Source organism: Semicossyphus pulcher, unplaced genomic scaffold (assembly GCF_022749685.1).
Source record: "Semicossyphus pulcher isolate SPU_LCO1_2020_fin unplaced genomic scaffold, fSemPul1.0.p SCAF_16, whole genome shotgun sequence".
NCBI lineage: Eukaryota > Metazoa > Chordata > Actinopteri > Labriformes > Labridae > Semicossyphus > Semicossyphus pulcher.
Genome location: NW_027211670.1, coordinates 23938334 through 23964581, shown reverse-complemented (window position 1 = coordinate 23964581; position 26248 = coordinate 23938334). Strand labels below are relative to the sequence as shown.

The following is a 26248-nucleotide window of genomic DNA, read 5'->3' as shown; positions in this document are numbered from 1 at the left end:
AGAAGGAAAAGGTTGACATTCACTTCCTTGCTGGGGGATAGATCAGAAGATTGACACCACACTTTAAGTCAGGATACAGTTAGCTTAGCTTAGCATAAAATCTAAAAATTAGGGTAAACAGCTAGCCTTATTTTGTCCAAACGTGAAACTAATTCCATATAAAGTGCAGGTATTCACACATTATATTTTCTTTATTAAATTTATGTTTGAGTCTAGCTAGCTAGCTCTTTCCCTCTGTTTCCAGTCTTAATGCTAAGCTAGGCTAACTACTCCTGGCTTGAGCTCCATATTTAGCAAACAAACACGAGTGGTCTCAATCTCCTCGTCTTTAACTCTCAAAAAGAAAACAAATTAGTCAGAGAGTAGAAACTTTCCTTTTCAAACAGAGCAAATCTCTGGTAATTCGCTTGCAGATGTGACTTTGAAGACCTTCTCCATGCTTTCATTTCAATGTTTGCTTTGCCTTTGAATGAATGGGAGGCTATGTTAAAAAAAACCCACCCATGACATTCTTCTATCCACTGCATTCACAACAAACATCTGTGTCCGCTCATGATGGCACATTTCCCAGATTAAAGAGTGAAACAAACATATGTCACTGCAGGCATGGTGGTGGCCCTGGGTGTCCTCTCCCCCCACCCTCACCCCCAGCAGGGTGCCCGCAGGCCGCCCTCTGCCCGGCTTTTATTGGTCAGTGGGCAGCAGCCCTGCTCCTCGGGTACCATGTCCGCTCCCTCATCATCAGTGTGCGGCTACGCTCCTCCCTGCTGGGCTCAATCAATCACACAACGCTCACACTGCAACTGTGACCTACACCGACAGTTAATGCTTTGTGCAAATCAAACCAGCTGAGCAGCGAAAGCCCATCGAGTGAATGACTGAATGCTTTAAACTGGCAGCCGAACAAACAAGCGACAAATGCCATGTCAAATTAAAACCTACAGCTCTGACATTTCGCGTATAAAACGTGTCTTTGCTTAATTTCAGCTCTTACCTGCCCACTGTTTGGTTGGCGAGCTGTCTCATTCGGTTGAACTGCTTCTTCATCTTGTGTTTTTCTGCGTTACCACCGGGCGGTACAGCCACTCCACATTATCTCATTGATAGAATAAAGTCAGATCTCCTGCGCTGATCTACGGCAGACGAGGAGGGTCAGTCTTTAAACATCCACTCTGGGGGGAAACATTCGGCTAAATCCTCCTCATTTTGGCTGATGAAGACTGTGTGTCCCTGTCATCCGCTCCGCTCCGCTGCTCCAGAGATGCTGGACCGATTTCTCTCCCTCTGCTCTCCCCCAACACTGACAGCTCGCTGGCGACACGACGTTCCCAGCCGGTGCATCATGGGAACTGTAGTCTACTTTTGATGTCTCCTGCATGAAGTCACAAAGGATGATTTCAGCTTTTGTTGGGTGAAGTTTTTATGACTTTTTTGTTAATAAAGCACCTAAGATAATGTTGACCTCTGATTTATAGTACGCAGTTGCAGTGTAGTGGGCTAATTCACAATAGGCAAAAAATGATGCCTAAATTTTAGGTGCTCAAATACTCAAAGTACTATGAGTGCTTTACTGTAGGTACTTTTTTGACATGCCACTCCCTACTTGTTCAACATTTCAGACTGAGTCTGTACTTTTGTAATTTTGTACTTTACAAATTAGAACTTTTAAACACATTAAAATAATAACATAGGCCTAACTATTTATTATTATTTATTTTTTGGTGTTAGCATTAAATGAATAACTTTGATTTTCAGATATACTTCAGTTTAGGGTAATTAGTTTAAGGTCATTTAATTTATTTAGACTTTAATAACCTTTGCACAAAAGGCATTTAAAAAATCCCTAAATTGGCACCTAACCATTATTTTTTAACGCTTATTTTAAATTGAAAATGGCTATAGATAAAATGAAGAAAAAGAGATGATGTTTTACTGTCTTTAACTTAATTAATTTAGCCACAAACAACGCTCGAGACTGTGGTAATAAATGTCAACAGCATCAACTTGCTGCCTGGATAATTTACTGTTTTGCAGGTTTATTATCTTAAGTGTTGAGGCTGCACTTGAAATGTCAGACATGCTGTATAAACCTCATCAGTCTACAACAGGGCTATTAATAGCCCGTGAAAAGGAAATGTTAGACATGAATATTTATAAGACAATTGTTAATTATCTATACAACCTTTATTCTTAATGCAGGTGAATTTCTTAACTGAAGTACATAAGTTCCATGTTAATGTGTCTCTCTTTGATATTAAATTACAGCTTTGGTGCAGCAACTTGTGCAGGCAAACAACGCCCTCTTGTGGCTGTCAGAGGCCAGTAGGGAACGCGTGTGCACTGCAGCTCTATGGTATGTTTGATATGCATGAGTAGCAGTGATGACACTCTGAACTTGTCACAGGTGTAGCCCACATGCAGCCTTATAAATACACTCGGCTGCCAATGAGTCAACGTTCAATGTTTTGAATATCGCCAGAAGAAGAAAAAGGAGTTCACTCGTTGAATGACAGTAGAGCAAAGTTTACAGTTTTTACAGTCAGTTTATGTGCCTGGGAACAACTTACCATACTTCGGCGTGAAGCTGCAGCGTTTCTGACACCTGGCTGACTGCTTCGTCCTGAAAAAATGCGGGACCGAACTAAGGAATTAGGAAATGTGAGTTTCAACTTTGACTGTGAAAGTAAACCAGTAAGAGTGGTTAAAGTAACTACGCTTTAACGGTTTGTCTGCCTGAATGTGAACTTTAGCGACCGTTTTATGTCCAACTTCCGTTCCAGCCCTTTCGATGTAAAGGAAATGTCAGGCCGGGGAAAGGGCACGGCAGCTGGGGCTGGAGAAGTTTATTGTGCTTAAGATGGAAACATCTCCATACGCATTAAAGCACTCACTGTGTTTTCTATTTGTACCTTTGTTTTTGTCGCTCTGGCTGCAGAATGCGGACGCTTCAGATGAGGATGATGAGGTGAAAGCCCTCATGAACAAAACTGGAACCTCTTCAGCCAAAGAGGGGAAGGAGAATGAAGCCTTCCTTAAAAAGGTGAGCTTTGTTTAACAATAATATTAATTAACTGACTGATGACAGATCACTTGGTCTTATCTGAAAGTTTTTAAATGTATTCTTTAGCATTACTTTATTGGCATTTTCTGTTGGAAAATAGTTTGTTGTATGTTCAGCATGGGGTTTGTTTATATCGTTAAATTAAGGAAAGGTCTAACTCTAAATCTTTCTATCTTGTAACTTTTGTTTTGGCAACATCTCAGTCTCAGCTCAATGCAGTGTTCTTGTACTGGGCTGCTTTAGAAGGACCCAGTGTTATTGCCATGCCTTTTGGGCTGAACTTAAAAAGCACTGATTCCATCTAGGGATGAACTATACATTAATGATTGCAATGCATTATGGCCTATTGCAAAATTTAAATTATTGATGCCTTGAGCCATATCCATAGAAAATAGCAAGAGTTGCGTTATTTGTGAAGACAAAGTGTGTCACAATGTCACGTTACAGATAATATAGGTGTTTAGGCGAGGACATAATTTTCTACAGACTTAGAGTAAAGTGTTTGATTCTGAAATCTGAACATTTCTGATTATTTGGGATATTGGATGGACATTTTTCTATACTCTTTGATATATTATTACTCAAATGATCTGCATATGCACTCTTTGGACCTTTTTCTCATTACATAGATTTATTTTTGAGTATGTTGTTTTAAAAAAAATAATTAGAAGTCTATAAGTCTCCAGAGCCTAAAGCCTGAAACCACGTTTGGTTCGATTAGCAGTCAGTTAGGCAGGCAGGATCCATTTCTGAACCTGGAACGAGATCATCTTTGGCATTCTTGATTGATATATGAGTAAAAACTTATAATTGATTAGCAAAGGTGTTGGTGATTCATTTTCTGTTCATGAACAAATAAATGTCCACCAAAGACTGTAATCTGTGTTTTGTGGATAAACTTTAAAACAACACCTTTCTCATTATTAGATGCAAGAAATTCACGAGGGGCTCAACAGCCTCAAGCGGATGGTGTCCGACCTCGAGAACAAACAGAAAACGGTGCTGGGTGTGGCGCTGCCAGAGGAGAGTAAGTCTGTTCATTTAGGACAGATTTGGTTTCTGATCAAACTGGAAACCGTGCATGTGAAGTGAAACTGGACAAAATCATCAAATAATTGAAAAGAAAATGTCACTCTGCGGCATTTGAATGCTGAATGTGTTGTTTTCCTCTTTGGTTAGGTACGAATAAAGAGCTCCAGACGCTTCGAGAGGAGATCAAAACTTTGGCGACTCAGATCCAGAGAAAACTGAAGAGTGAGTGTCGATGAAAACAAGTCAGCAGTGTTTTAGTTTAACATGATTGACACTCATCTGCGTCTCGTGTCCTTCCACAGGTATTGAACCGAAGAAGGGAGACGATGATGGAAAATATATCCCCATAAGTATTCGGATGCAGCGTACCCAGGTTGATTTAAACTTTTTGCTTTTATGCCACAACATCCTAGCCTGAAGTCATAACACATTAAAGGATACAACGTTTGCAACACCGAGGCTACCATGCATCTTGATCCAGCGGCATAGTGACCTAAGTGTTTCCTTCTGTCCAGCACGGCGTCTTGTCCAAGGAGTTTGTGGAGCTGATGGGTCACTGTAACACCATCCAGGCCCAGTACAAAGACCGCAACATGGAGAGGATACATAGGCAGCTGAAGATCAGTGAGTAAAAGGAGAACAGCTCTAATTTATTCGTCTGTGTGTTTGATTTTGTGGTCGGTGCTCACACACCCCCTCCCCCTCCTCGCTGCTCACTCAGTGTGTTGGACTGGAAGTTGCGTCATCATGAGTTTCACTTTGTCTCATGATATTTGTCACGTCATCCCAACACTCACTTCACTTTTAAACCACACTGCTGAGGTTTAATTATCTCTATTATATGATTTAATGTACAGTAGTTTATATTATATGTCCTCTTATTACAGCTGTGTTATAATTCTTTATCTGTCTGTACAAGAGCCTCCTCTTAAAGGTTGTAGGTTAAAGTTATTGATAAATATATTAATAAATCTTCTACAACTAAATTATAGTGTGTAATTACCACTTATTAAATAATTAATAACCTGATTAATTAAGTGGTTGCTGAAAGAAAATAAATCTAAAATAAAGTTTCACATTTATATTATATCCCAAATGTTTCCCACCATGTTTAAACCCAGAGAAATACAGAACTGAATATAAGCTAACAGTGAGTATCAGTTGCAGTAACGTCCAGGGAAGTATGGAAAGCACCACATAAGATAACCTGTCTTAATAAAACGAGCTTTCCATGGTGAGCTGTTATGACAGGTGGTAATGCATCTTTCATACAATACAACAGCATTCAAAATGATCATTAAGTTATTGAAGCCTGAAGACCAAGAATAACAGCACTGGGCTGCCCCATCATTAAGGTTAACCACAATCACTGTAAGGGTAGTGGACTCAATAGTTAGCTCATGTAAATGTTGGAATGAGAATAAACGTGAAGTCAAGTAGACTATTATACACTACCAAGTCCTTGAATAGGATTTCTGCTTGAGCTAGTTTGATAGATTTTTATCTGCAGTGGTTGTTGAGACATCAACTCCCATGATCCCATGCTACTTCATGATGTCATCACACGACGTCTTTAATTATTGTTTTAATTGACAGACCTGCAGCAGCAGAAATTGCACTGTATGTTTAAGTAATTTTTAGGCATATATACTAAACATTGGATAGTTCATGGTGGGCGATATGGCCACAATCATATCTCCATAACGATATATAATGTTTTCTAGTAATTTAACAAATAATTAGTCTTTATGAAGTAAAGCCTATTTTTGGATAATCCTTTGTGAAACAAATACCTGACAAATTAAAAGTACCGAGTCCTTTTCTGCACGTTACTGTCTGTGTTAATAAACAGCGCCTCCCTCTGTGGTTCGCTCCAGGCTCACTCCCACGTGCACGGAGTAGAACATGGAGCGTTCAGCCGCTGGTTTTGTGACATCACGATAGAGACGATATAGACAAACACATATGATAGACATTCTCACATTGTGTTAAGAATATACAGTATACTGTCATATTGCCCAGCCCTAGTTCATCGTTCTTAGATGTTACAGTTTTCTGTTTTTTAACTAAATTAAATTATTTGGGGGTTTTTTGTACTGTTGGTAGAAAAAAATCATCTTTTGCTCTAATATATTGTGAAGTTAATTTTTCAGTGCTTTCTAATTTTTTTGTAGAACAATCGAGTAAATAATTACGAGATTAAGTGGTAGTCGGAACAAGTTTTTGCAGCCCAACACAGTCATCTATATAAATCTTAATATTGGGGAAAAACACATTTACAAAAGCCTCACAGAAAATAGGGAAATAGGGAAAACGTGAGACTTCTTTCTTTTAATTTCACTTTAGAGGGAATTTTTATATTTTCACTTTCTGGATGATTTCTCAAAACGTGAACTTCCTGTACCCAAAGGTCAGAACTTTTTGTTGATTAAGGTCTTTTTCATTTATTTATTTTCACATTATATTACAGAATCAACATGTTCAACAGAAGAAAGAACCCCCGACCCACACGTATATCCATGATACATCACCAGACATCCTGAAAATAAAAGTAAAAAACACAAACGACTATACTGTCGTGCAGTCAGTGTCCACATCCCCAACAAAAGCTGAGAAAGGCTTTCAAATAGTGTGACATTTCAAGGCTCACCCTCTGATGGTATATCTAATCCCTAATTTAAGATGGTACATGACTTCCCTGGTGCAGTGACTATCTCTCAGAGCTAACATATTTCTCCCTTTGTCAGCTGGCAATGATGTGACAGACGAGGAGCTGGATACGATGCTGGAGAGCGGGCAGACGGATGTTTTCACTCAGAATGTGAGTACGTCTGATATAAGGAAGTGGAAACTCTGAGATGTTGAAACCACAACACAGACACACCTGCTTTAGCAAAACGTTGTCACAGTTGCAGGTGTTTCCGCTTCAGTGAACAACAGACAGCAGTGGGTGTACTATACTCATATAGTATAAGTGGTATGTGTGAATTGATGACAGATTTGCTCTGTTGTTGCCTCTGTAATGCTCAAACTGGACACCTGATTGGGTAAGCATGAAGGGAAGTCATGTGCAGCCCTTATGTGTGTATGTGCAAAACAAATCATTCAAAATGTGCTAGACCTAGTTTTGTGTGCTGGTCCCATAGATTTATCTTGTGACCCTTTGGAGAGAGCTACCTTAGTTTAGTGACACCTGTAGTACTTCCTCCGACACTAGTCATAGATGTGGAGTGATTGTGACAGTTTGCAGATTTTTTTATTGTCCATAATGCAGCTAATAACAACTTGCACTTTGTGGTCCAGATCCTGATTGACGCTAAAGCTACGAAGCAGGCCCTGAATGAGATCGAGTCCCGGCACGATGAGATCCTGAAGCTGGAGAGGAGCATCAAGGACCTGTACGAAATGTTCCGGAACCTGGCCATGGAGGTGGAGGCTCAGGTACAGCTGAACGCTGATGAGTTTCTCAGGCTTGTCTGTGGTTGTGAAGATGATCTGATTGTGATCATTTTTCCTCCACAGGGGAAGATGGTGAACCGGATTGAAAACAACATCGAACAGTCGTCTGACTACGTGGAGAAAGCAGAGAAGCACACAAGGAAGGCTGTAACGTATCAACAGAAAGCACGAAAGGTACAAAATGGTTCTTTTACACGTATAATCTGCTTAGCACCATGAAACGGACACTTTAACTGAGTGGCAAATCTTTTACTTGCTCTTCTTAAACAGTTTTTGTCCTGTTGTACAATCTGAAGTGCTATCTCTACATATTTTGGGGTTTAAATGAATAGTAGATACAAAGACTTGCTCCAATACATTGCTTCAAACAGCAGTCGCAAAATGGGCTACATTGGCTGCAATGTCTCCCTTGTAGGCAACCAATCAAATTAAGCCGCTTTCCCTCCCTTACAATCGGCATTCAGACCCGGGTCAACTGACGCTGCAGTAGACCCGGGTAATTATCTCTGCTCCGATCGGTATTGATGTCGACACACTAATTTCCGCCCCCTTTCTGGCGCGATATTATGCTCCATCGGTCACTTCTGCAACTCCTCGTCATCTCAGGTACAAATTCCGCCCGTCTCTGGCTGAGCAGCGCTCGAGCATCGTGGCAAATTTGTCGGCCCCGAGTTTGATACACAGACTGAATGAGTAATAGATACAGTAAAGACCTAACCACCGTAACATCTTCACTGTTTACTAACCCTGTCTCGGATTTTCCATAAAGCATTCACATATTTACGTGCATCTACATTAACTTTTTAACTAATTGCAGCAGATTTTAACATTTTTGCATGATTATTTGCAAAGATATTGGCTTCTGCGATTGCAGTCTGCATCTGAAAACACCTTGTTACCCCGAGGATTTGTCGCGGCCATTGCCCCCCATTTTATTGCTGCCTGCTGAGGCAATCTACTGGAGCAGTTCAAAAACGAATTTATGCCATTTGGATCCTTTAAATATGTAAAATTTGGGCCAAAGGTTCAACAGTACCGGAATTAATGTTGCATTTTTCTTGTAGATGAATTGATCCGTTTGTGTCTCCTCCAACACAGAAAAAGACCTGGATCGCGATCTGTTCGGCCATCCTCATCCTCATCTTAGTCATCTCATTGGTCTCCACCTTCGGCACCTAACAGCAGACTGTGTGAGTTGTTGTAAATCGGTTTGGAAGAAGCACATTCTGGTTTCATGTAAATAATTTCAGCCCACAGGATGAATGTGTGAATTATGCCCCCCTATGAATTCTTTTTGGTAACATTTCCAATGCGTCATCCTGTAAACCCTCCACACAGGCCTTTTTTTATTGTGTATTTTTGCTTCATTTTTTAAGAAGAAGAGATGCGCTCTCAGTTTTCTTAACTCACAGAAAAGCCACAATCTTCCCTGCGTTACCTTTCCCTTGTTTCTGGACCTCCCCAGCCCCCGTCAGATTCTGGCCTGCCACACAAAGACCAGGACGATTCGTGAACTGTTACACCGTCAGCTCTTCTCCTAAAAACGGAGACAGAGGAGATTAAGTGTCCTAGAGGAAAGCACAAAGCAGTATTGAGACCTCACCCTGTCGCTGGTCATACTGTACTCAGGAAAAGTGTGCGTTGACTCGTTACGATGTTGTTTCGGGATAAATTTGAGACATAAACAACAATTGTTTTAGATTAGCGATTTCTTTTATAGATAGTAAATAGTCTATTAATATAATTGTACATAACCTAAAGTGCTTGTGTTTAAGACATTCTTTATGCAGATTTTTAAAACTTGAAACTGCCTTCATGTAACAAGTGTAAATACAGATTTTTTTGGTGAAATAGCAGCCCCCCCTTTTTATTTTTACATTTTATTTCAAGGTGTCTCAGCACTGCAATGAGCGGCCCAAGGCCCATTTTTATTTGTCCTACCAGTTTGTATTTATGATTTGATGTGTAAGCTGCTACGAGAAACAATCTTTTCTTGCCTGTACTTTTGTTATTTTGTACTTTACAAATTAGAACTTTGGAAATAAAATACATTAAAATAATAACATAGGCCTGACTATTTATTATTATTTATTTTTTGGTGTTAGCATTAAATGAATAACTTTGATTTTCAGATATACTTCAGTTTAGGGTAATTAGTTTAAGGTCATTTAATTTATTTAGACTTTAATAACCTTTGCACAAAAGGCATTTAAAAAATCCCTAAATTGGCACCTAACCATTATTTTTTAACGCTTATTTTAAATTGAAAATGGCTATAGATAAAATGAAGAAAAAGAGATGATGTTTTACTGTCTTTAACTTAATTAATTTAGCCACAAACAACACTTCACATCAACTTGCTGCCTGGATAATTTACTGTTTTGCAGGTTTATTATCTTAAGTGTTGAGGCTGCACTTGAAATGTCAGACATACTGTATAAACCTCATCAGTCTACAACAGGGCTATTAATAGCCCCTGAAAAGAAAATGTTAGACATGAATATTTATAAGACAATTGTTAATTTCTACACAAGCTTTATTCTTAACGCAGGTGAAATTCTTAACTGAAGTACATAAGTTCCATGTTAATGTGTCTCTCTTTGATATTAAATTACAGCTTTGGTGCAGCAACTTGTGCAGGCAAACAACGCCCTCTTGTGGCTGTCAGAGGCCAGTAGGGAACGCGTGTGCAGCTCTCAGGTATGTTTGATATGCATGAGTAGCAATGATGACACTCTGAACTTGTCACAGGTGTAGCCCACATGCAGCCTTATAAATACACTCGGCTGCCGGTTTATTCAGTACACATAGACAAAGCAAATACAGTCTACAACAGTCCTGCAATGGAAGATATAGCGTTTTCTTTTTTATTTAAACTGTTTTAGAGAGTTGTGGTTTGCACTTATGTTTATTTTTGCAGCTCAAGGAAAGTGGTTTTTAATATTCCAGCCAATAAAATAAACCTACACTAAGTAAAATACAATACAATATTTAAGTTTAATCAAAACCTCTTATAAAACAGGTTTAACAAAAGCTGAATGTTAAAGTTAAAATCTACTGAAGGATCGTCAAGCTGTTTTAGCTGAGAGTGCCTGATAAACTGGCAACTGCGTATTCTACTGCAGATTCCACAGTTGTACAGAGGAAACAAACATGAATCAACTGTCGCCAATAACTCAAAGCAACCTTTGATTTTCCCTCCCAGAATGGAATTCCTGGGGGAGTGGAAAGTGAAAGTAATAGAGTCTTTACGCCATTATGTATATGTAAATCATTCAAAATAAGAAAACCCAAGTACAAAATGAGTTCACTCAAATAAACATGTGGAAAACGCCAAGTAAATAATAAACAAAAAATAGACTGTAAATCGTTGTGAGATGTAAGTAGCAGTAACGCTCTGCTGTCAAAGGGGGCGCCAATGAGTCAACGTTCAATGTTTTGAATATTGCCAGAAGAAGAAAAAGGAGTTCACTCGTTGAATGACAGTAGAGCAAAGTTTACAGTTTTTACAGTCAGTTTATGTGCCTGGGAACAACGTACCATACTTCGGCGTGAAGCTGCAGCGTTTCTGACACCTGGCTGACTGCTTCGTCCTGAAAAAATGCGGGACCGAACTAAGGAATTAGGAAATGTGAGTTTCAAAGTAAACTGCTAACGTTAGCACTTGGGCGCTAGCCTGCTAAACGTAGCCTAGTTGACTCCTGTTGAACACGTTAACGCATGCTTACTTGTCCTACTGTGACAACTTTGACTGTGAAAGTAAACCAGTAAGAGTGGTTAAAGTAACTACGCTTTAACGGTTTGTCTGCCTGAATGTGAACTTTAGCGACCGTTTTATGTCCAACTTCCGTTCCAGCCCTTTCGCCGTAAAGGAAATGTCAGGCCGGGGAAAGGGCACGGCAGCTGGGGCTGGAGAAGTTTGTTGTGCTTAAGATGGAAACATCTCCATACGCATTAAAAGCACTCACTGTGTTTTCTATTTGTACCTTTGTTTTTGTCGCTCTGGCTGCAGAATGCGGACGCTTCAGATGAGGATGATGAGGTGAAAGCCCTCATGAACAAAACTGGAACCTCTTCAGCCAAAGAGGAGAAGGAGAATGAAGCCTTCCTTAAAAAGGTGAGCTTTATTTAACAATAATATTAATTAACTGACTGATGACAGATCACTTGGTCTTATCTGAAAGTTTTTTAATTTATTCTTTAGCATTACTTTATCGGCATTTTCTGTTGGAAAATAGTTTGTTGTATGTTCAGCATGGGGTTTGTTTATATCGTTAAATTAAGGAAAGGTCTAACTCTAAATCTTTCTATCTTGTAACTTTTGTTTTGGCAACATCTCAGTCTCAGCTCAATGCAGTGTTCTTGTACTGGGCTGCTTTAGAAGGACCCAGTGTTATTGCCATGCCTTTTGGGCTGAGCTTAAAAAGCACTGATTCCATCTAGGGATGAACTATACATTAATTATTGCAATGCATTATGGCCTATTGCAAAATTTAAATTATTGATGCCTTGAGCCATATCCATAGAAAATAGCAAGAGTTGCGTTATTTGTGAAGACAAATTGTGTCACAATGTCACGTTACAGATAATATAGGTGTTTAGGCAAGGACATAATTTTCTACAGACTTAGAGTAAAGTGTTTGATTCTGAAATCTGAACATTTCTGATTATTTGGGATATTGGATGGACATTTTTCTATACTCTTTGATATATTATAACTCAAATGATCTGCATATGCACTCTTTGGACCTTTTTCTCATTACATAGATTTATTTTTGAGTATGTTGTTTTAAAAAAAATAATTAGAAGTCTATAAGTCTCCAGAGCCTAAAGCCTGAAACCATGTTTGGTTCGATTAGCAGTCAGTTAGGCAGGCAGGATCCATTTCTGAACCTGGAACGAGATCATCTTTGGCATTCTTGATTGATATATGAGTAAAAACTTATAATTGATTTGCAAAGTTGTTTGTGATTCATTTTCTATTCATGAACAAATAAATGTCCACCAAAGACTGTAATCTGTGTTTTGTGGATAAACTTTAAAACAACACCTTTCTCATTATTAGATGCAAGAAATTCACGAGGGGCTCAACAGCCTCAAGCGGATGGTGTCCGACCTCGAGAACAAACAGAAAACGGTGCTGGGTGTGGCGCTGCCAGAGGAGAGTAAGTCATTTAGGACAGATTTGGTTTCTGATCAAACTGGAAACCGTGCATGTGAAGTGAAACTGGACAAAATCATCAAATAATTGAAAAGAAAATGTCACTCTGCGGCATTTGAATGCTGAATGTGTTGTTTTCCTCTTTGGTTAGGTATGAAGAAAGAGCTCCAGACGCTTCGAGAGGAGATCAAAACTTTGGCGACTCAGATCCAGAGAAAACTGAAGAGTGAGTGTCGATGAAAACAAGTCAGCAGTGTTTTAGTTTAACATGATTGACACTCATCTGCGTCTCGTGTCCTTCCACAGGTATTGAACCGAAGAAGGGAGATGATGATGGAAAATATATCCCCATAAGTATTCGGATGCAGCGTACCCAGGTTGATTTAAACTTTTTGCTTTTATGCCACAACATCCTAGCCTGAAGTCATAACACATTAAAGGATACAACGTTTGCAACACCGAGGCTACCATGCATCTTGATCCAGCGGCATAGTGACCTAAGTGTTTCCTTCTGTCCAGCACGGCGTCTTGTCCAAGGAGTTTGTGGAGCTGATGGGTCACTGTAACACCATCCAGGCCCAGTACAGAGACCGCAACGTGGAGAGGATACATAGGCAGCTGAAGATCAGTGAGTAAAAGGAGAACAGCTCTGATTTATTCGTCTGTGTGTTTGATTTTGTGGTCAGTGGGCACCCCCCCCCCCCCCCCCCCCCCCCTCGCTGCTCACTCAGTGTGTTGGACTGGAAGTTGCCTCATCATGAGTTTCACTTTGTCTCATGATATTTGTCACATGTCATCCCAACACTCACTTCACTTTTAAACCACACTGCTGAGGTTTAATTATCTCTATTATATGATTTAATGTACAGTAGTTTATATTATATGTCCTCTTATTACAGCTGTGTTATAATTCTTTATCTGTCTGTACAAGAGCCTCCTCTTAAAGGTTGTAGGTTAAAGTTATTGATAAATATATTAATAAATCTTCTACAACTAAATTATAGTGTGTAATTACCACTTATTAAATAATTAATAACCTGATTAATTAAGTGGTTGCTGAAAGAAAATAAATCTAAAATAAAGTTTTACATTTATATTATATCCCAAATGTTTCCCAATGCTTCTTAATAAAACGAGCTTTCTATGGTGAGCTGTTATGACAGGTGGTAATGCACCTTTCATACAATACAACAGCATTCAAAATGATTAAGTTATTAAGTTAAGTTATTGAAGCCTGATAGTTTTGACCAAGAATAACAGCACTGGGCTGCCCCATCATTAAGGTTAACCACAATCACTGTAAGGGTAGTGGACTCAATAGTTAGCTCATGTAAATGTTGGAATGAGAATAAACGTGAAGTCAAGTAGACTATTATACACTACCAAGTCCTTGAATAGGATTTCTGCTTGAGCTAGTTTGATAGATTTTTATCTGCAGTGGTTGTTGAGACATCAACTCCCATGATCCCATGCTACTTCATGATGTCATCACACGACGTCTTTAATTATTGTTTTAATTGACAGACCTGCAGCAGCAGAAATTGCACTGTATGTTTAAGTAATTTTTAGGCATATATACTAAACATTGGATAGTTCATGGTGGGCGATATGGCCACAATCATATCTCCATAACGATATATAATGTTTTCTAGTAATTTAACAAATAATTAGTCTTTATGAAGTAAAGCCTATTTTTGGATAATCCTCCCCATTTATTTATTTTCACATTATATTACAGAATCAACATGTTCAACAGAAGAAAGAACCCCCGACCCACACGTATATCCATGATACATCACCAGACATCCTGAAAATAAAAGTAAAAAACACAAACGACTATACTGTCGTGCAGTCAGTGTCCACATCCCCAACAAAAGCTAAGAAAGGCTTTCAAATAGTGTGACATTTCAAGGCTCACCCTCTGATGGTATATCTAATCCCTAATTTAAGATGGTACATGACTTCCCTGGTGCAGTGACTATCTCTCAGAGCTAACATATTTCTCCCTTTGTCAGCTGGCGCTGATGTGACAGACGAGGAGCTGGATACGATGCTGGAGAGCGGGCAGACGGATGTTTTCACTCAGAATGTGAGTACGTCTGATATAAGGAAGTGGAAACTCTGAGATGTTGAAACCATAACACAGACACACCTGCTTTAGCAAAACGTTGTCACAGTTGCAGGTGTTTCCCCTTCAGTGAACAACAGACAGCAGTGGGTGTACTATACTCATATAGTATAAGTGGTATGTGTGAATTGATGACAGATTTGCTCTGTTGTTGCCTCTGTAATGCTCAAACTGGACACCTGATTGGGTAAGCATGAAGGGAAGTCATGTGCAGCCCTTAGACATGTCTCTAGTGTTTCAGTCAGTCCCTCCGGGACTTTGCTGCATTTTCTCGGATTGTTGCAGCCAAAAATTGATTTTTAAAAAGTTGCAATGCAAGTTGCGGTGTGTTGAGGCATTGTAACACATCACACATCCAAAGTTGATAAAGTAAATCCCGCCCCTTCTTGATTTTGATTGGTCTGTGAGTGAGAAGTGACACTGACGAGCGCGATGATGGCGTTTCAGTGCTTAGGATGTTGAGCGCTGTAAACGCTGGACTACATAAGCTGACACACGCCCTTACTGTTGATAAATGACACAAGGCTCAAAGGTTTAAGCAATATATAATCAAAAACTGAAAAAAAGAAAAATGTGCTAGACCTAGTTTTGTGTGCTGGTCCCATAGATTTATCTTGTGACCCTATGGAGAGAGCTACCTTAGTTTGGTGACACCTGTAGTACTTCCTCCGACACTAGTCATAGATGTGGAGTGATTGTGACAGTTTGCAGATTTTTTTATTGTCCATAATGCAGCAAATAACAACTTGCACTTTGTGGTCCAGATCCTGATTGACGCTAAAGCTACGAAGCAGGCCCTGAATGAGATCGAGTCCCGGCACGATGAGATCCTGAAGCTGGAGAGGAGCATCAAGGACCTGCACGACATGTTCCAGTACCTGGCCATGGAGGTGGAGGCTCAGGTACAGCTGAACGCTGATGAGTTTCTCAGGCTTGTCTGTGGTTGTGAAGATGATCTGATTGTGATAATTTTTCCTCCACAGGGGGAGATGGTGAACCGGATTGAAAACAACATCAAACAGTCGTCTAACTACGTGGAGAAAGCAAAGGACGACACAAAGAAGGCTGTAACGTATCAACAGAAAGCACGAAAGGTACAAAATGGTTCTTTTACACTTTTCTTTTACACTATCTCTACATATTTTGGGGTTTAAATGAATAGTAGATACAAAGACTTGCTCCAATACATTGCTTCAAACAGCAGTCGCAAAATGGGCTACATTGGCTGCAATGTCTCCCTTGTAGGCAACCAATCAAATTAAGCCGCTTTCCCTCCCTTACAATCGGCATTCAGACCCGGTTCAACTGATGCTGCAGTAGACCCGGGTAATTATCTCGGCTCCGATCGGTATTGATGTCGACACAATAATCTCCGCCCCCTTTCTGCTATGCTATGCTCCATCGGTCACTTCTGCAACTCCTCGTCATCTCAGCTACAAATTCCGCCCGTCTCCGGCCGAGCAGCGCTCGAACATCGTTACAAAACACAGAGTGAATGAGTAATAGATACAATAAAGACCTAACCACCGTAACATCTTCACTGGTTACTAACCCTGTCTCAGACGCGTTTGTGACGTCAGACGATGACGCACCAGAGAAGAGACCAATAGGAGTATACTTCACTGGCAATGGGAAAAGAGACAATCTGCATCTATAAGCGTGTCGTCCTGGGTCTAAAAAACTTGCGTCAATGCGCTAATTTTGGCACAAGATGCCTCCAGGTGTAGACCTTTTGTCAAAGACTAAGTCCTAATTCTGTACTGCGCTTGTCTGGGTAGTGACCTGTTAGAACGGAGCAACAAAGGGTTGTTACCCCGAGGATTTGTTGTAGCCATTGCCCCCCATTTTATTGCTGCCTGCTGAGGCAATCTACTGGAGCAGTTCAAAAGTGAATTTATGCCATTTGGATTCTTTAAATATGTAAAATTTGGGCCCAAGGTTCAACAGTACCGGAATTAATGTTGCATTTTTCTTGTTTGTGTCTCCTCCAACACAGAAAAAGATCTGGATCGCGATCTGTTTGGCCATCCTCATCCTCATCTTAGTCATCTCATTGGTCTCCACCTTCGGCACCTAACAGCAGACTGTGTGAGTTGTTGTAAATCGGTTTGGAAGAAGCACATTCTGGTTTCATGTAAATAATTTCAGCCCACAGGATGAATGTGTGAATTATGCCCCCCTATGAATTCTTTTTGGTAACATTTCCAATGCGTCATCCTGTAAACCCTCCACACGGGCCTTTTTTTATTGTATATTTTTGCTTCATTTTTTAAGAAGAAGAGATGCGCTCTCGGTTTTCTTAACTCACAGAAAAGCCACAATCTTCCCTGCGTTACCTTTCCCTTGTTTCTGGACCTCCCCAGCCCCCGTCAGATTCTGGCCTGCCACACAAAGACCAGGACGATTCGTGAACTGTTACACCGTCAGCTCTTCTCCTAAAAACGGAGACAGAGGAGATTAAGTGTCCTAGAAGAAAGCACAAAGCAGTATTGAGACCTCACCCTGTCGCTGGTCATACTGTACTCAGGAAAAGTGTGCGTTGACTCGTTACGATGTTGTTTCGGGATAAATTTGAGACATAAACAACAATTGTTTTAGATTAGCGATTTCTTTTATAGATAGTAAATAGTCTATTAATATAATTGTACATAACCTAAAGTGCTTGTGTTTAAGACATTCTTTATGCAGATTTTTAAAACTTGAAACTGCCTTCATGTAACAAGTGTAAATACAGATTTTTTTGGTGAAATAGCAGCCCCCCCTTTTTATTTTTACATTTTATTTCAAGGTGTCTCAGCACTGCAATGAGCGGCCCAAGGCCCATTTTTATTTGTCCTACCAGTTTGTATTTATGATTTGATGTGTAAGCTGCTACGAGAAACAACAACACATAATGAAATCTTTTCTTGCCTTCTCCTCTGCATGCTCGAGAACAGCTGAAGTTGAGAATGTCATCTTGTGCACTAACATTGTCAAGAAGGGACGGAGTGAGTTTTTATTCTTGTTTATAAATATGTGTGAATTCACACAGCAGTGTTTCAGCCGAGGGTGCTCTCACTGTATCCAGACAAATATACTCTTTTCTTTTTTTAAATAAGACTTTGTTTTTCTTTAACTGTTTGTCATATTGTGAAAGGTCTCCGTTTGTCCTGCTAGTTTAGTCATTTTAGTTAAATTCTGCTGTTGAATCCTGGAAATATATGTGGAAGACGATTGTTTCAGATAAAACAATCAGTTGGTCTTAAAATAAAAATAGTGAAAACTATCTGTCTCAAGGAAAAGTGTTTAAATGTCTTCATTTGTCAGAACAAAACCGGAAATATATTCAGTTTAAAATTATATAAAACACTTAAAAGCATTACAACTCCAAATATAAGAAGCTAAGAACAGATTTTTTTTGCAGTAAAAAATGACTTATTACTACTTTTCTATTAACTAAACAGAAAACACATTCGTTGCACAACAATATGACAAATAAACCACAGCCGTTTGTTAAAGGTTGTCCAGTCCTCGCTTAAGTCTGAACAGAAAAAGGTTTGACGAGAGGGCAAAGCAGTGACGTTGCTACTGTTGAATGTTTCATCGCTCATTTTATTTTAATATAGCTGTTTTTAAAATAAAATACTGCCATGTTACATTACTGTGTTTTTCTTGTATTATTTATCCTACTTTTATGGTTTCAGGCTTTTATCATCACATCTTAATTACTATTAAGGTAGTTGCAAAACAAAAAGTCGTGATTCCTTTGTAACCAAGGCAATCAATGACTTCTATCAGTTTGTTAATCATTATTTTCTCTGTAAAGTGGCCTTGGGTTCCATGAAAGGCGTTATGTAAGTTTAAGTTATTATAATAGTGTATCTATTTTGGTTTAAATGAATGACGTGTAAATGAAACACCTGATTATGCTGAAAAACAAGCATTTTTAAGGAGTAAACTCAAATTTAATACTTCTAACCTTCAAAATAAAAGTTCTAATTATTCATTTTTCCAAACTTTATAGACATTGTATTAACCCTTTGAAAAAGAAGGGGTGTAATGACCAATAAATCTATATCGATTCAATATTATTGATAAAAAGTTCAAGTATCCATCCGTACATCACATATGATATGCTTTTAATTTGAAAATCCCATGGGAAAAGCCACCAGGTTAGGAATAGTTATTGTTCCAGATCCGTTCCAATTGAGTTTAATGGGCATTTGATACGATTTCGTATCCATCACAGGGCCCTGAATTGAACTTAATCAAAGTCGTATTGTGGCAGAATTTGTTATTAGAACAAACATTATCAGTAAGGTATCGTAGTGACACTTGTGATGTAAACAGTGTGACAGGAACTTGTACTTCATCTACAAACAAAATATTCAACACAATGAAAAATGGCAACTAATTTTTGGTCTTTTTATTCAACTGTAATTGTCTTAATTTTTCAAGTAAAACAATGTGGAATTACAAGGGATCAAAGGAATGCAAAAATGAAGAGAGACAAATCAATAATAAGACCATCACCATAAACTACCCAATCCCCCGTCCTCCCCCCCAAAAATATCACCTCTGCTCAAAGTCGCTCCGACGAGTCCAAAAGTAAATCAACAATTTACAGTCATCTGGAACTGTACCAGTTATTTTATTCACATTTTGTCCAAGTAATTTCTTTTTACATGAACTAAGAGCAATGAAGTGATGGTGACAAAAATCCATGTGGAAATAAAACATTTAATTGGGTAGCACTGATGCACAGGGTGCTCTTGTTGACGTCTTCTGGTGGATTTTTATTTTTGTTTGGCTTTTTTTTTGAAATAAGAAGCTCAACACCCCTGCTCCAGGTGCTTCACAAGGCAATCTGAGGTTCAAACCCATTTGGCCAAGAGGCACTCTTTAATTTCAACACTTACTTGCCCTTTTAGTATAAATACATGACAAAGTGGACCGCAACAATAACCGCCATTTGCTAGATTAGGAAAATAAATTGGATTTTCCCCGCTCCAGGTCTGTTGTGAGGAGCAAAAGATGTCTTCTAAGACAATTTGCAACTTCAATTAATACATTTCCCAACAGTAGAGATACATCGTGAGGTACCAGGAACCAATTATTTAACTGTAGTTGATGGAAAAACGTATTACTACACCACAATGTACTCAAAAAGCCGAGGGCCACATTATCAGATGTGCAAATGAGAAATGCAAGGCTGGATTTAAAAATGAATCCAATGAACAGAAACTGACATGAAAAAAGGGGCCCAAGCAAAGACAAGCTCCAGCATAGTGCAGCAAAGATCACATTGACAGATCAGTTCTCTTCCGAATACCCTGGAAGAAATAATAAAATATGCATAACTTATCAACTGACTACAAAGAAACAGTCAGGACAGCTGACGATATTCTCAAAACCAAACTTTCTAAAACCTCCAACTTACAATACAACTGGTCACTCCAAAGTTTTTAATGTCACACAAATGACTTTTCATTTATAACCCTAATAAGAGGGTGCTGTATAATCCCGTCTTAACACATAAGATCTGAGTGTTCCAGTCTTTAATGATTACAGTACAGAATGTGAACTAACAACTTTTCTTTATTTTCTTTTGCACCTTCGCCCCCCTCGAGTCCCAGTGGTGAATTGACCCACTGCACCATCTCTGCATCTGTTTGTGGACGCCCAACAGTGGCGCCACATGTTTTTTTACTCTCAGTCCGGCATCCCTGAGCCTTCCCCCAGCTGACAATGGCTGAGCTGGTGAGGGGACCAGCTCCAATTGGAAAGGGAGAGGGCCCAAGAGGCAGGGGAGGTCCCTGGCTTGTGCAGCACTCAGTTCCCTTGCATTCATTAGAGTGCAGACAAAGCAGCAACCTTGGAGGTCATGACGTGCTCTTGTTACGTACACTCTTGTTTCCATATTATCCCTTTGGCACTCGATCATGTCTTGTTGTGACGATGTTGACCAGAAGAGGAGCGGGTGCTTAGGGCCGGTGTCCGGGCGTGCACTGCTGCGAGGGCAGCAACGCTTCGCAGCACCCTGTCTGGCGTCCCCTCCGTTCCTGAACTGCTCGCCATCTCCTGTGAGAGCCTCTGAGACCTCCTGCTTTCTTGCCGACTCTCCCTGTGCTGGCCATGCCTTTCTCTTTTGTCCCTACTCTTAGTCCGCTCCGAGCTGCGTTCGCTGCCGGAGGAAGCTGCACGGGAGTCTCTGTGCTCTGTGTTCTGAGAGCTGATGCTATGGGTTCGTTGGCTGCTGTTGCTGCTGCTTCTGCTCCTGCTGCTGCGACCGCCACCGTCTCCCTCACCATCGCTGCTCATGCTGCTGCAGGCACTGTGGCCTCTGGACGAGGACTGCGCCTCTGCCTCGCCTTCCTTACCCCCGGATGACTTCCTACTTCCCCTCTCCTTGTCCTCTGCTTTAGACCTTTTGTGCTCCACTTCAAGGGGTGGAACCAGAGAACCAGGGCACTGTCTGGTGGAGCGGGAAGCAGAGCGGCTTGTCTGATTTGGTGTTGAGGATTTGCTGCCACTGCTTTTATTATTAGTAACATTTACAGAGTTACTCTGAGGGGAGGCTGGTATACTTTTGCTTTTAGGCTTTTGGTTTTTGTCAGACGAGGCAGGGGAAGTCCCTGCTGCCTTTGATCCTGAGTCTTTCCGAGGGGTGTGGCCTGGGGTATCCACCCTGCCTTTCATTGCTAGGAGCTTGGCTGCAGCATTGAGTGCCGAGCACCTCTTCCCCAGGACTTCAGGCTCAGGAGGCAACGAGGGTGCGCTGTTTGTCTGAGTTTTACTGTCTTGTGGAGGCTGAGATCCTGCAGACTTCCTGGTGGTCCTAACAGATGATGTATCACTGCCTGAATCTCCACCAGTGGATGTGTTGGTATTGTTTGATGCATTTCTCTCAGAGTTGTGCACAGGTTTCTTTCCTTGCCTGTTGCCCTTCTCCCCCTCCTGATCTTGAAGCCTTCGCTTGGCCGAGCGAGTCAACCGGTGCTCCTTTCTGCTCTCATTGTTGTCAGACTCAGACTCAGACTCAGAGGAGGAGAAAGACCTGGAGCGCCTTCTCCGAGAGGTAGTGGCAGTTTCTTCCTTCTCGCTGCCTTCCTCTCTCTTTTCCTCAAACTCTTCCTCTTTGTCCTTCCCTGTTTCTGACGTCCCGTCCATTCGCCTCTTCTTGGTCGGATTTCTGTTCTCATAAGTCCTCTTGTGGTGAGCATGACGAGTGAGGGTTGATGTAGAGCACCCAGATGATGGCGAAGAGGAACGAGCAGACTCCTGGCTACTCTGGCGACTAAGAGGCCTTTTCTGGATTGGAGTTTTCTGATCTTCAGTAGTTTCCTTATCGACCTCTTGCTTGGGTTCTTCTGTCTTAGGGGCAGTTGCAGTCTGTGCTTCATCCCTACCTGCACACTCCCTTCCTGACTCACAATCTTTGGTCTCAGAAGAACTCTCCACCCTTCGCCTTTTAGACGTGCAGATGTCCTGCTTATTGTCATCGTCCCCCTTCTTTGCTTCAGCCTCTACAGGATCTACTTCCATTTCTGTCACCTTGTCCTGATCACTTTGAGATACAGACACTTTCTGCATTGGCTCAAAAGTTTGCCTTTCAGGTGAAACACTAGAAGAATCCGATGTTGGTGTCTGGGGCAGGACTGCCAGAATTGGTGTGGAGACCTCTGGGGAAACATCCTTGGACGTAGGGCTTGGTATTTGCAGGGAAGTGGCATTTGTGGTGGACACAGGAGGAACTGTTTCGGTAGGGGCAGCTGTGGTTGCAGCTTCTGTTTGAACTGACACAGGGGTGGCTGTTGGAGTGGATACTTGGGTGGTTTTGACAACACTTGTTGCAATAGTAATGGACTTATCTGGGGATGATGTAGCTGTGGAGACTGTTGATGATTGATTTTGTGTAGCACCTGTGGATGATGTTTCTTGGACTGGGATCTTGGCAGTCTTTTCTGCCGTTGTGGCAGGGGAAGTTGATGTTTTGGGTTCCTTGGAAGGGGCTGCTGCTACGGGAGTCGTGACCTGGACTACCTCTTTCTGGGGTGGGGTAGTTACATTAACTGTCTTTGCCTTCACTGTGGTAGTTACACTGTCAGATTCTGTAGTTGGGGAAGTTGCTGACGGCGTTCCAGCCGTTGGAACATGTTTTTCCTGTGCAGCAACTTGAACTGTAATTGTTGGTAGGGTTGGAACTGGTTTGGTAGGAACTTTGGTAGTTGTCACATTAGTCCTTGCTATGAATGGAGAAGATGTTACTGAACTTGTAGCAGATGATGATACTGTTGTTACTGGTGGTGCTGTAGAAGCCTTGTCAGACGTGGTTGGACTTGTATTGGGCACTATGCTTGGACCTTTGGAGTTTGAAGGACTGGCTTGGACTGTTTGGACTGTTGTCACAGTTGTTGCTGTAGTGGGGGAAGATATTGAGGTTTGTATTGGTGAAGTTGTTGCTGAAACTTTCTGGGTTGCAGCTAATGTGGAGGTCACAGCAGCTGCGGTAGATGTTGTAACTGATAGAGCAGAGTCTTGCGACATGTCCTTTGCAGCAGTAACTTTGGTTGGGACTGATTTCACTGATGTAACACTGATGGTTTTTGATGTTATGTCAGTGACAACTGGGGCAGAAACTGGTGTTGGAACTGCTTTTACAACCATCTCAGAAGATGACACAGGGGATGAAGCAGTAGTAGTGGTGGCAACTGTGGTAGTTTTGGCAGAATGTGGTCCTGTTGTTTGCACATTTGTAGAAACTGAAGGTTTTGGCTCTGCAGGAGCTTTGGAATCTGTGGAAACCACCTTTGCTGGTTCATCACCTGGAAGAGTTGATGTGACAGTGCTTGCAGGTGGCAATGGAGTTGCTGTAGTGGTGGTAGCAGTGACATGGATAGGGACAGATGTGGAAAGTGTGACAGAGGATGCAGGGGAAACCTGGGTTGATGCTGTATCTGGTCTTGGAACTGTTGGAGGAACTGAACTAACAACTTGGACAGAGGCTGAAGTAGGAGCAGCCACAGGAAGGGGTTCAGGTGAAGGTGCAAGGGCAGTGGGTGCTGGGACTGAAGCTGAGACTGGTGTGGTAGTTTCATTTGTTGTTGTGGAAGCTTGAGCTGAATTTGGAGCAGGGGCTGAAACCTCACTCTTAGTGTCTGTTTCCTCAGCTTTGGTAGACTGGGAGTCCTGACTTGTAGCAACAGCAGCAGCTATGGGGTTCTCCGACTTGTGGAGAGACGGGTCTGTTGGCTCTGAGCTAGCATCAGTTGTTAATATAGCAGGTACACCAGTAGTAGCAGTTTCGTTTTTAGAGTTCTTTCCTTCTATAACACTATCTGGCACGGTTGTTGAGTCTTTGCGAGGACGACCCCTCTTGCGTTTTGGGGACAGAGGGGGGTGTCCGTCCTCATTAGGCGAAGTGGGCTGTGGGGAGGGTGTAGCTGTGTTGTCAGTCTCTAATAACCTTGGTGGAGTCTTAGGGGGCCGGCCCCTCTTTCTTTTCAAAGGTGCCCCAAGAGAATTCACATTAGAGTCTGTAGAGGGGTCTTTTCCTGGTGGTATGTCTGTTTTTCTGGACTGATTCCCTCCCCTTCCTCTACCCAGATGCTGCATTTGCTCTCCCAGCTGAGCAGCCATGCGCGATTCAGTTTCCAACCTGCGCCGTACAGGAAGATTCCTCAGCACAGGCATGTCAGGAGAAAGATGGGGTGGAGAATATGGTGGATATGCTCTGACAGGCTGTGGGTGCACTGACGGACTAGGAGTGGAGTCTTGGTCCTGAGGAGATTTTACAACGGTCCCTTTTGTTTTGCCGTCAGTGTTCGGTGATGTGTTATCCTTGTTTGGTTCATCTGCGACTCCAGCAGAGTTCTCCTCCATAGTTGCCTCTTCTGAAGAAGCTCCACCTCCAGTGCCACTTCCTCGCCTCCTCCTCCTTCTTGGCTCCTTGTCCTCAACCACCGTCACCAGCCTCCCAGGAAGCTTCCTCAGGACTTTAGCAGAAGGGGAGTCTTCAACAAGGCCTCGTAGCACCTCACCGTCCGCTGACTGACGCTTGCGAGGAGAACGAGAGCTTGTGGAGGGGGGAGACATGGCGTTGTGGTCTTTGCTGTCTTCATCTTTTACCTGATGGTCCAATTGGCAGCTGGATTCTAGTGAAGACTCAGACACTCTCGTCTCATTCTCCCCATCTTTCTCATCTCCGGTTGCTTTGGAGTTCTTGCTGTCAGTCTCCCCAACACACTGTTTCCCTCCAGGGGGGGAGGTTGTAGGAGGTGAAGGCACTGGACTGGCATGGGAGCGGTTTGGTAGAGTCCTGGTTTTGGTGGTCTGGTGATCTCTGGCAGGAGATGAAGCTTTAGAAGATTTGGAGGAATCTTGAAGTCTGGTTGATGAGGAGGTTTTGTGATGGTCTGCACGGGACGGGGTAGTAGACACAGTCGCTGTGTCTTTGGCAGCTCCTCGTCCTCTCAGACCAGCACGGAGTCTTTCAGGCACTTCTCTAGGGGTTGTAGGCTCAGCCTCAGTTTCGGGTGAGGCCCCACGTAGCCGACCACTAGTCCTTGTAGAGGCCACAATCTTGTCCTTCTCCTTGGGTTTACGTCCACGGCGGGCTGGGGCTGGCTGAGCCGGCTCCACAGAGGCTGGTGGTGACAAAAAGTCATCGTCCTCATCATCAGTTGAAGCATGGAGCTTTAGGCCCTCCTCCTTGGCCTGATCCAGGCCCTTTCTGGCTGCTTCCACTTGTTCCTAAATAGACACAGGCACAGCAGATTTTTACACTTCCACAGATAAACAAGTTTGGTTTAAAGAACGATATAATGTCCTCATGTTTTGATGAGTCTAAAGTCAAAAGTTTAAAAAGGCATTACCTCAGCCTGCTTCAGCTCTTCTTTGCAGACATCTTCCAGTGAGGCTTCCAGGAAGTTCATGGCGTAGCGTTCAATGGGAGTGAGCTATGAATAGATAAGAGAAAATGGTGAGTTAACGGAGCACAAAAAAAAAACTCTACCGACATAATGAAGATATTTAGCAGAATTTTGAATGAAAATCAGTTTACCTGCTCCACAAGGGCAGCTATTTCCTGCTCTGCCTTAGAGAGCTCCTCCACTTCCTCTTGTTCCCCTCCGTCATCCAACGGTATGTTCTCATTGAACTCTGCCAGTTCTGCCACCTGTTCTGCTTTGGCCTGAGAGGCCGCGACTATGTCCTCCTCATCCTCAGCACGGCACAGAGCCTGCAAGAATCAATTCAGGATAATCAGGTCTCTATATTTACCACCATACTGATTCTGCATTTCTGACTTTGTTTCATGTATTAATTAGCAATTGAATTACATAATAGATACATTGAAGTTTAATTTTTTTTGTCTAAATTAAAAATGAGCATAGAAGCCAGAGGCTAAAATTAGAACCCAAGGTTTATA

General features: G+C 41.6%; 3 protein-coding genes across 6 annotated transcripts in view; 2 read left to right on the top strand and 1 right to left on the bottom strand.

Moving 5' to 3' along the window:
• The first annotated feature begins 2414 nt into the window (after positions 1–2414).
• On the top strand, positions 2415–10242 carry LOC138593180 (syntaxin-4-like). Of its 2 annotated transcripts, XM_069664070.1 has the most exons (11): positions 2415–2658; positions 2936–3040; positions 3989–4088; positions 4241–4315; positions 4396–4466; positions 4609–4717; positions 6841–6914; positions 7397–7534; positions 7616–7726; positions 8651–8742; positions 10170–10242. In XM_069664070.1, exons 1-10 carry the CDS (start codon positions 2629–2631, stop codon positions 8729–8731), a joined length of 894 nt encoding a protein of 297 aa, XP_069520171.1. In that variant the 5' UTR covers positions 2415–2628; the 3' UTR covers positions 8732–8742; positions 10170–10242. The 2 variants fall into 2 exon arrangements, with proteins under 2 accessions (XP_069520171.1, XP_069520169.1); XM_069664068.1 differs by lacking the exon at positions 10170–10242 and having other exon boundaries at positions 8651–9549.
• Positions 10186–18478, top strand: LOC138593179 (syntaxin-4-like). Of its 2 annotated transcripts, none has more exons than XM_069664067.1 (10): positions 10186–10252; positions 11565–11669; positions 12618–12717; positions 12865–12939; positions 13020–13090; positions 13233–13341; positions 14729–14802; positions 15606–15743; positions 15825–15935; positions 16838–18478. In XM_069664067.1, the coding sequence occupies exons 2-10, from the start codon at positions 11607–11609 to the stop codon at positions 16916–16918; spliced, it is 822 nt and encodes a 273-aa protein (XP_069520168.1). In that variant the 5' UTR covers positions 10186–10252; positions 11565–11606; the 3' UTR covers positions 16919–18478. The 2 variants fall into 2 exon arrangements, with proteins under 2 accessions (XP_069520168.1, XP_069520167.1); XM_069664066.1 differs by lacking the exon at positions 10186–10252 and adding an exon at positions 11022–11183.
• A 974-nt stretch (positions 18479–19452) lies between these two features.
• Positions 19453–26248, bottom strand: part of srcap (Snf2-related CREBBP activator protein) — a 36301-nt gene continuing 29505 nt past the window's right edge. For both annotated transcript variants that reach the window (XM_069663983.1, XM_069663984.1), the window contains 3 exons: positions 25883–26059; positions 25695–25778; positions 19453–25572 (listed from right to left, as the gene is read on the bottom strand). In XM_069663983.1, coding sequence (XP_069520084.1) covers positions 20761–25572; positions 25695–25778; positions 25883–26059 — 5073 coding nt within the window. In that variant the 3' untranslated portion in view covers positions 19453–20760. The remainder of the gene's footprint in view (positions 25573–25694; positions 25779–25882; positions 26060–26248) is intronic.

Bases quoted from the DNA above. Each gene is read 5' to 3' on its own strand.
- LOC138593180 (XM_069664070.1), top strand. From the start codon at position 2,629: ATGCGGGACCGAACTAAGGAATTAGGAAAT. The intron at 3,041-3,988 runs GTGAGCTTTGTT...TCTCATTATTAG, and splicing joins ATGAAGCCTTCCTTAAAAAG to ATGCAAGAAATTCACGAGGG. The intron at 4,718-6,840 runs GTGAGTAAAAGG...TCCCTTTGTCAG, and splicing joins ACATAGGCAGCTGAAGATCA to CTGGCAATGATGTGACAGAC.
- LOC138593179 (XM_069664066.1), top strand. From the start codon at position 11,154: ATGCGGGACCGAACTAAGGAATTAGGAAAT. The intron at 13,342-14,728 runs GTGAGTAAAAGG...TCCCTTTGTCAG, and splicing joins ACATAGGCAGCTGAAGATCA to CTGGCGCTGATGTGACAGAC. The intron at 15,744-15,824 runs GTACAGCTGAAC...TTTCCTCCACAG, and splicing joins CCATGGAGGTGGAGGCTCAG to GGGGAGATGGTGAACCGGAT.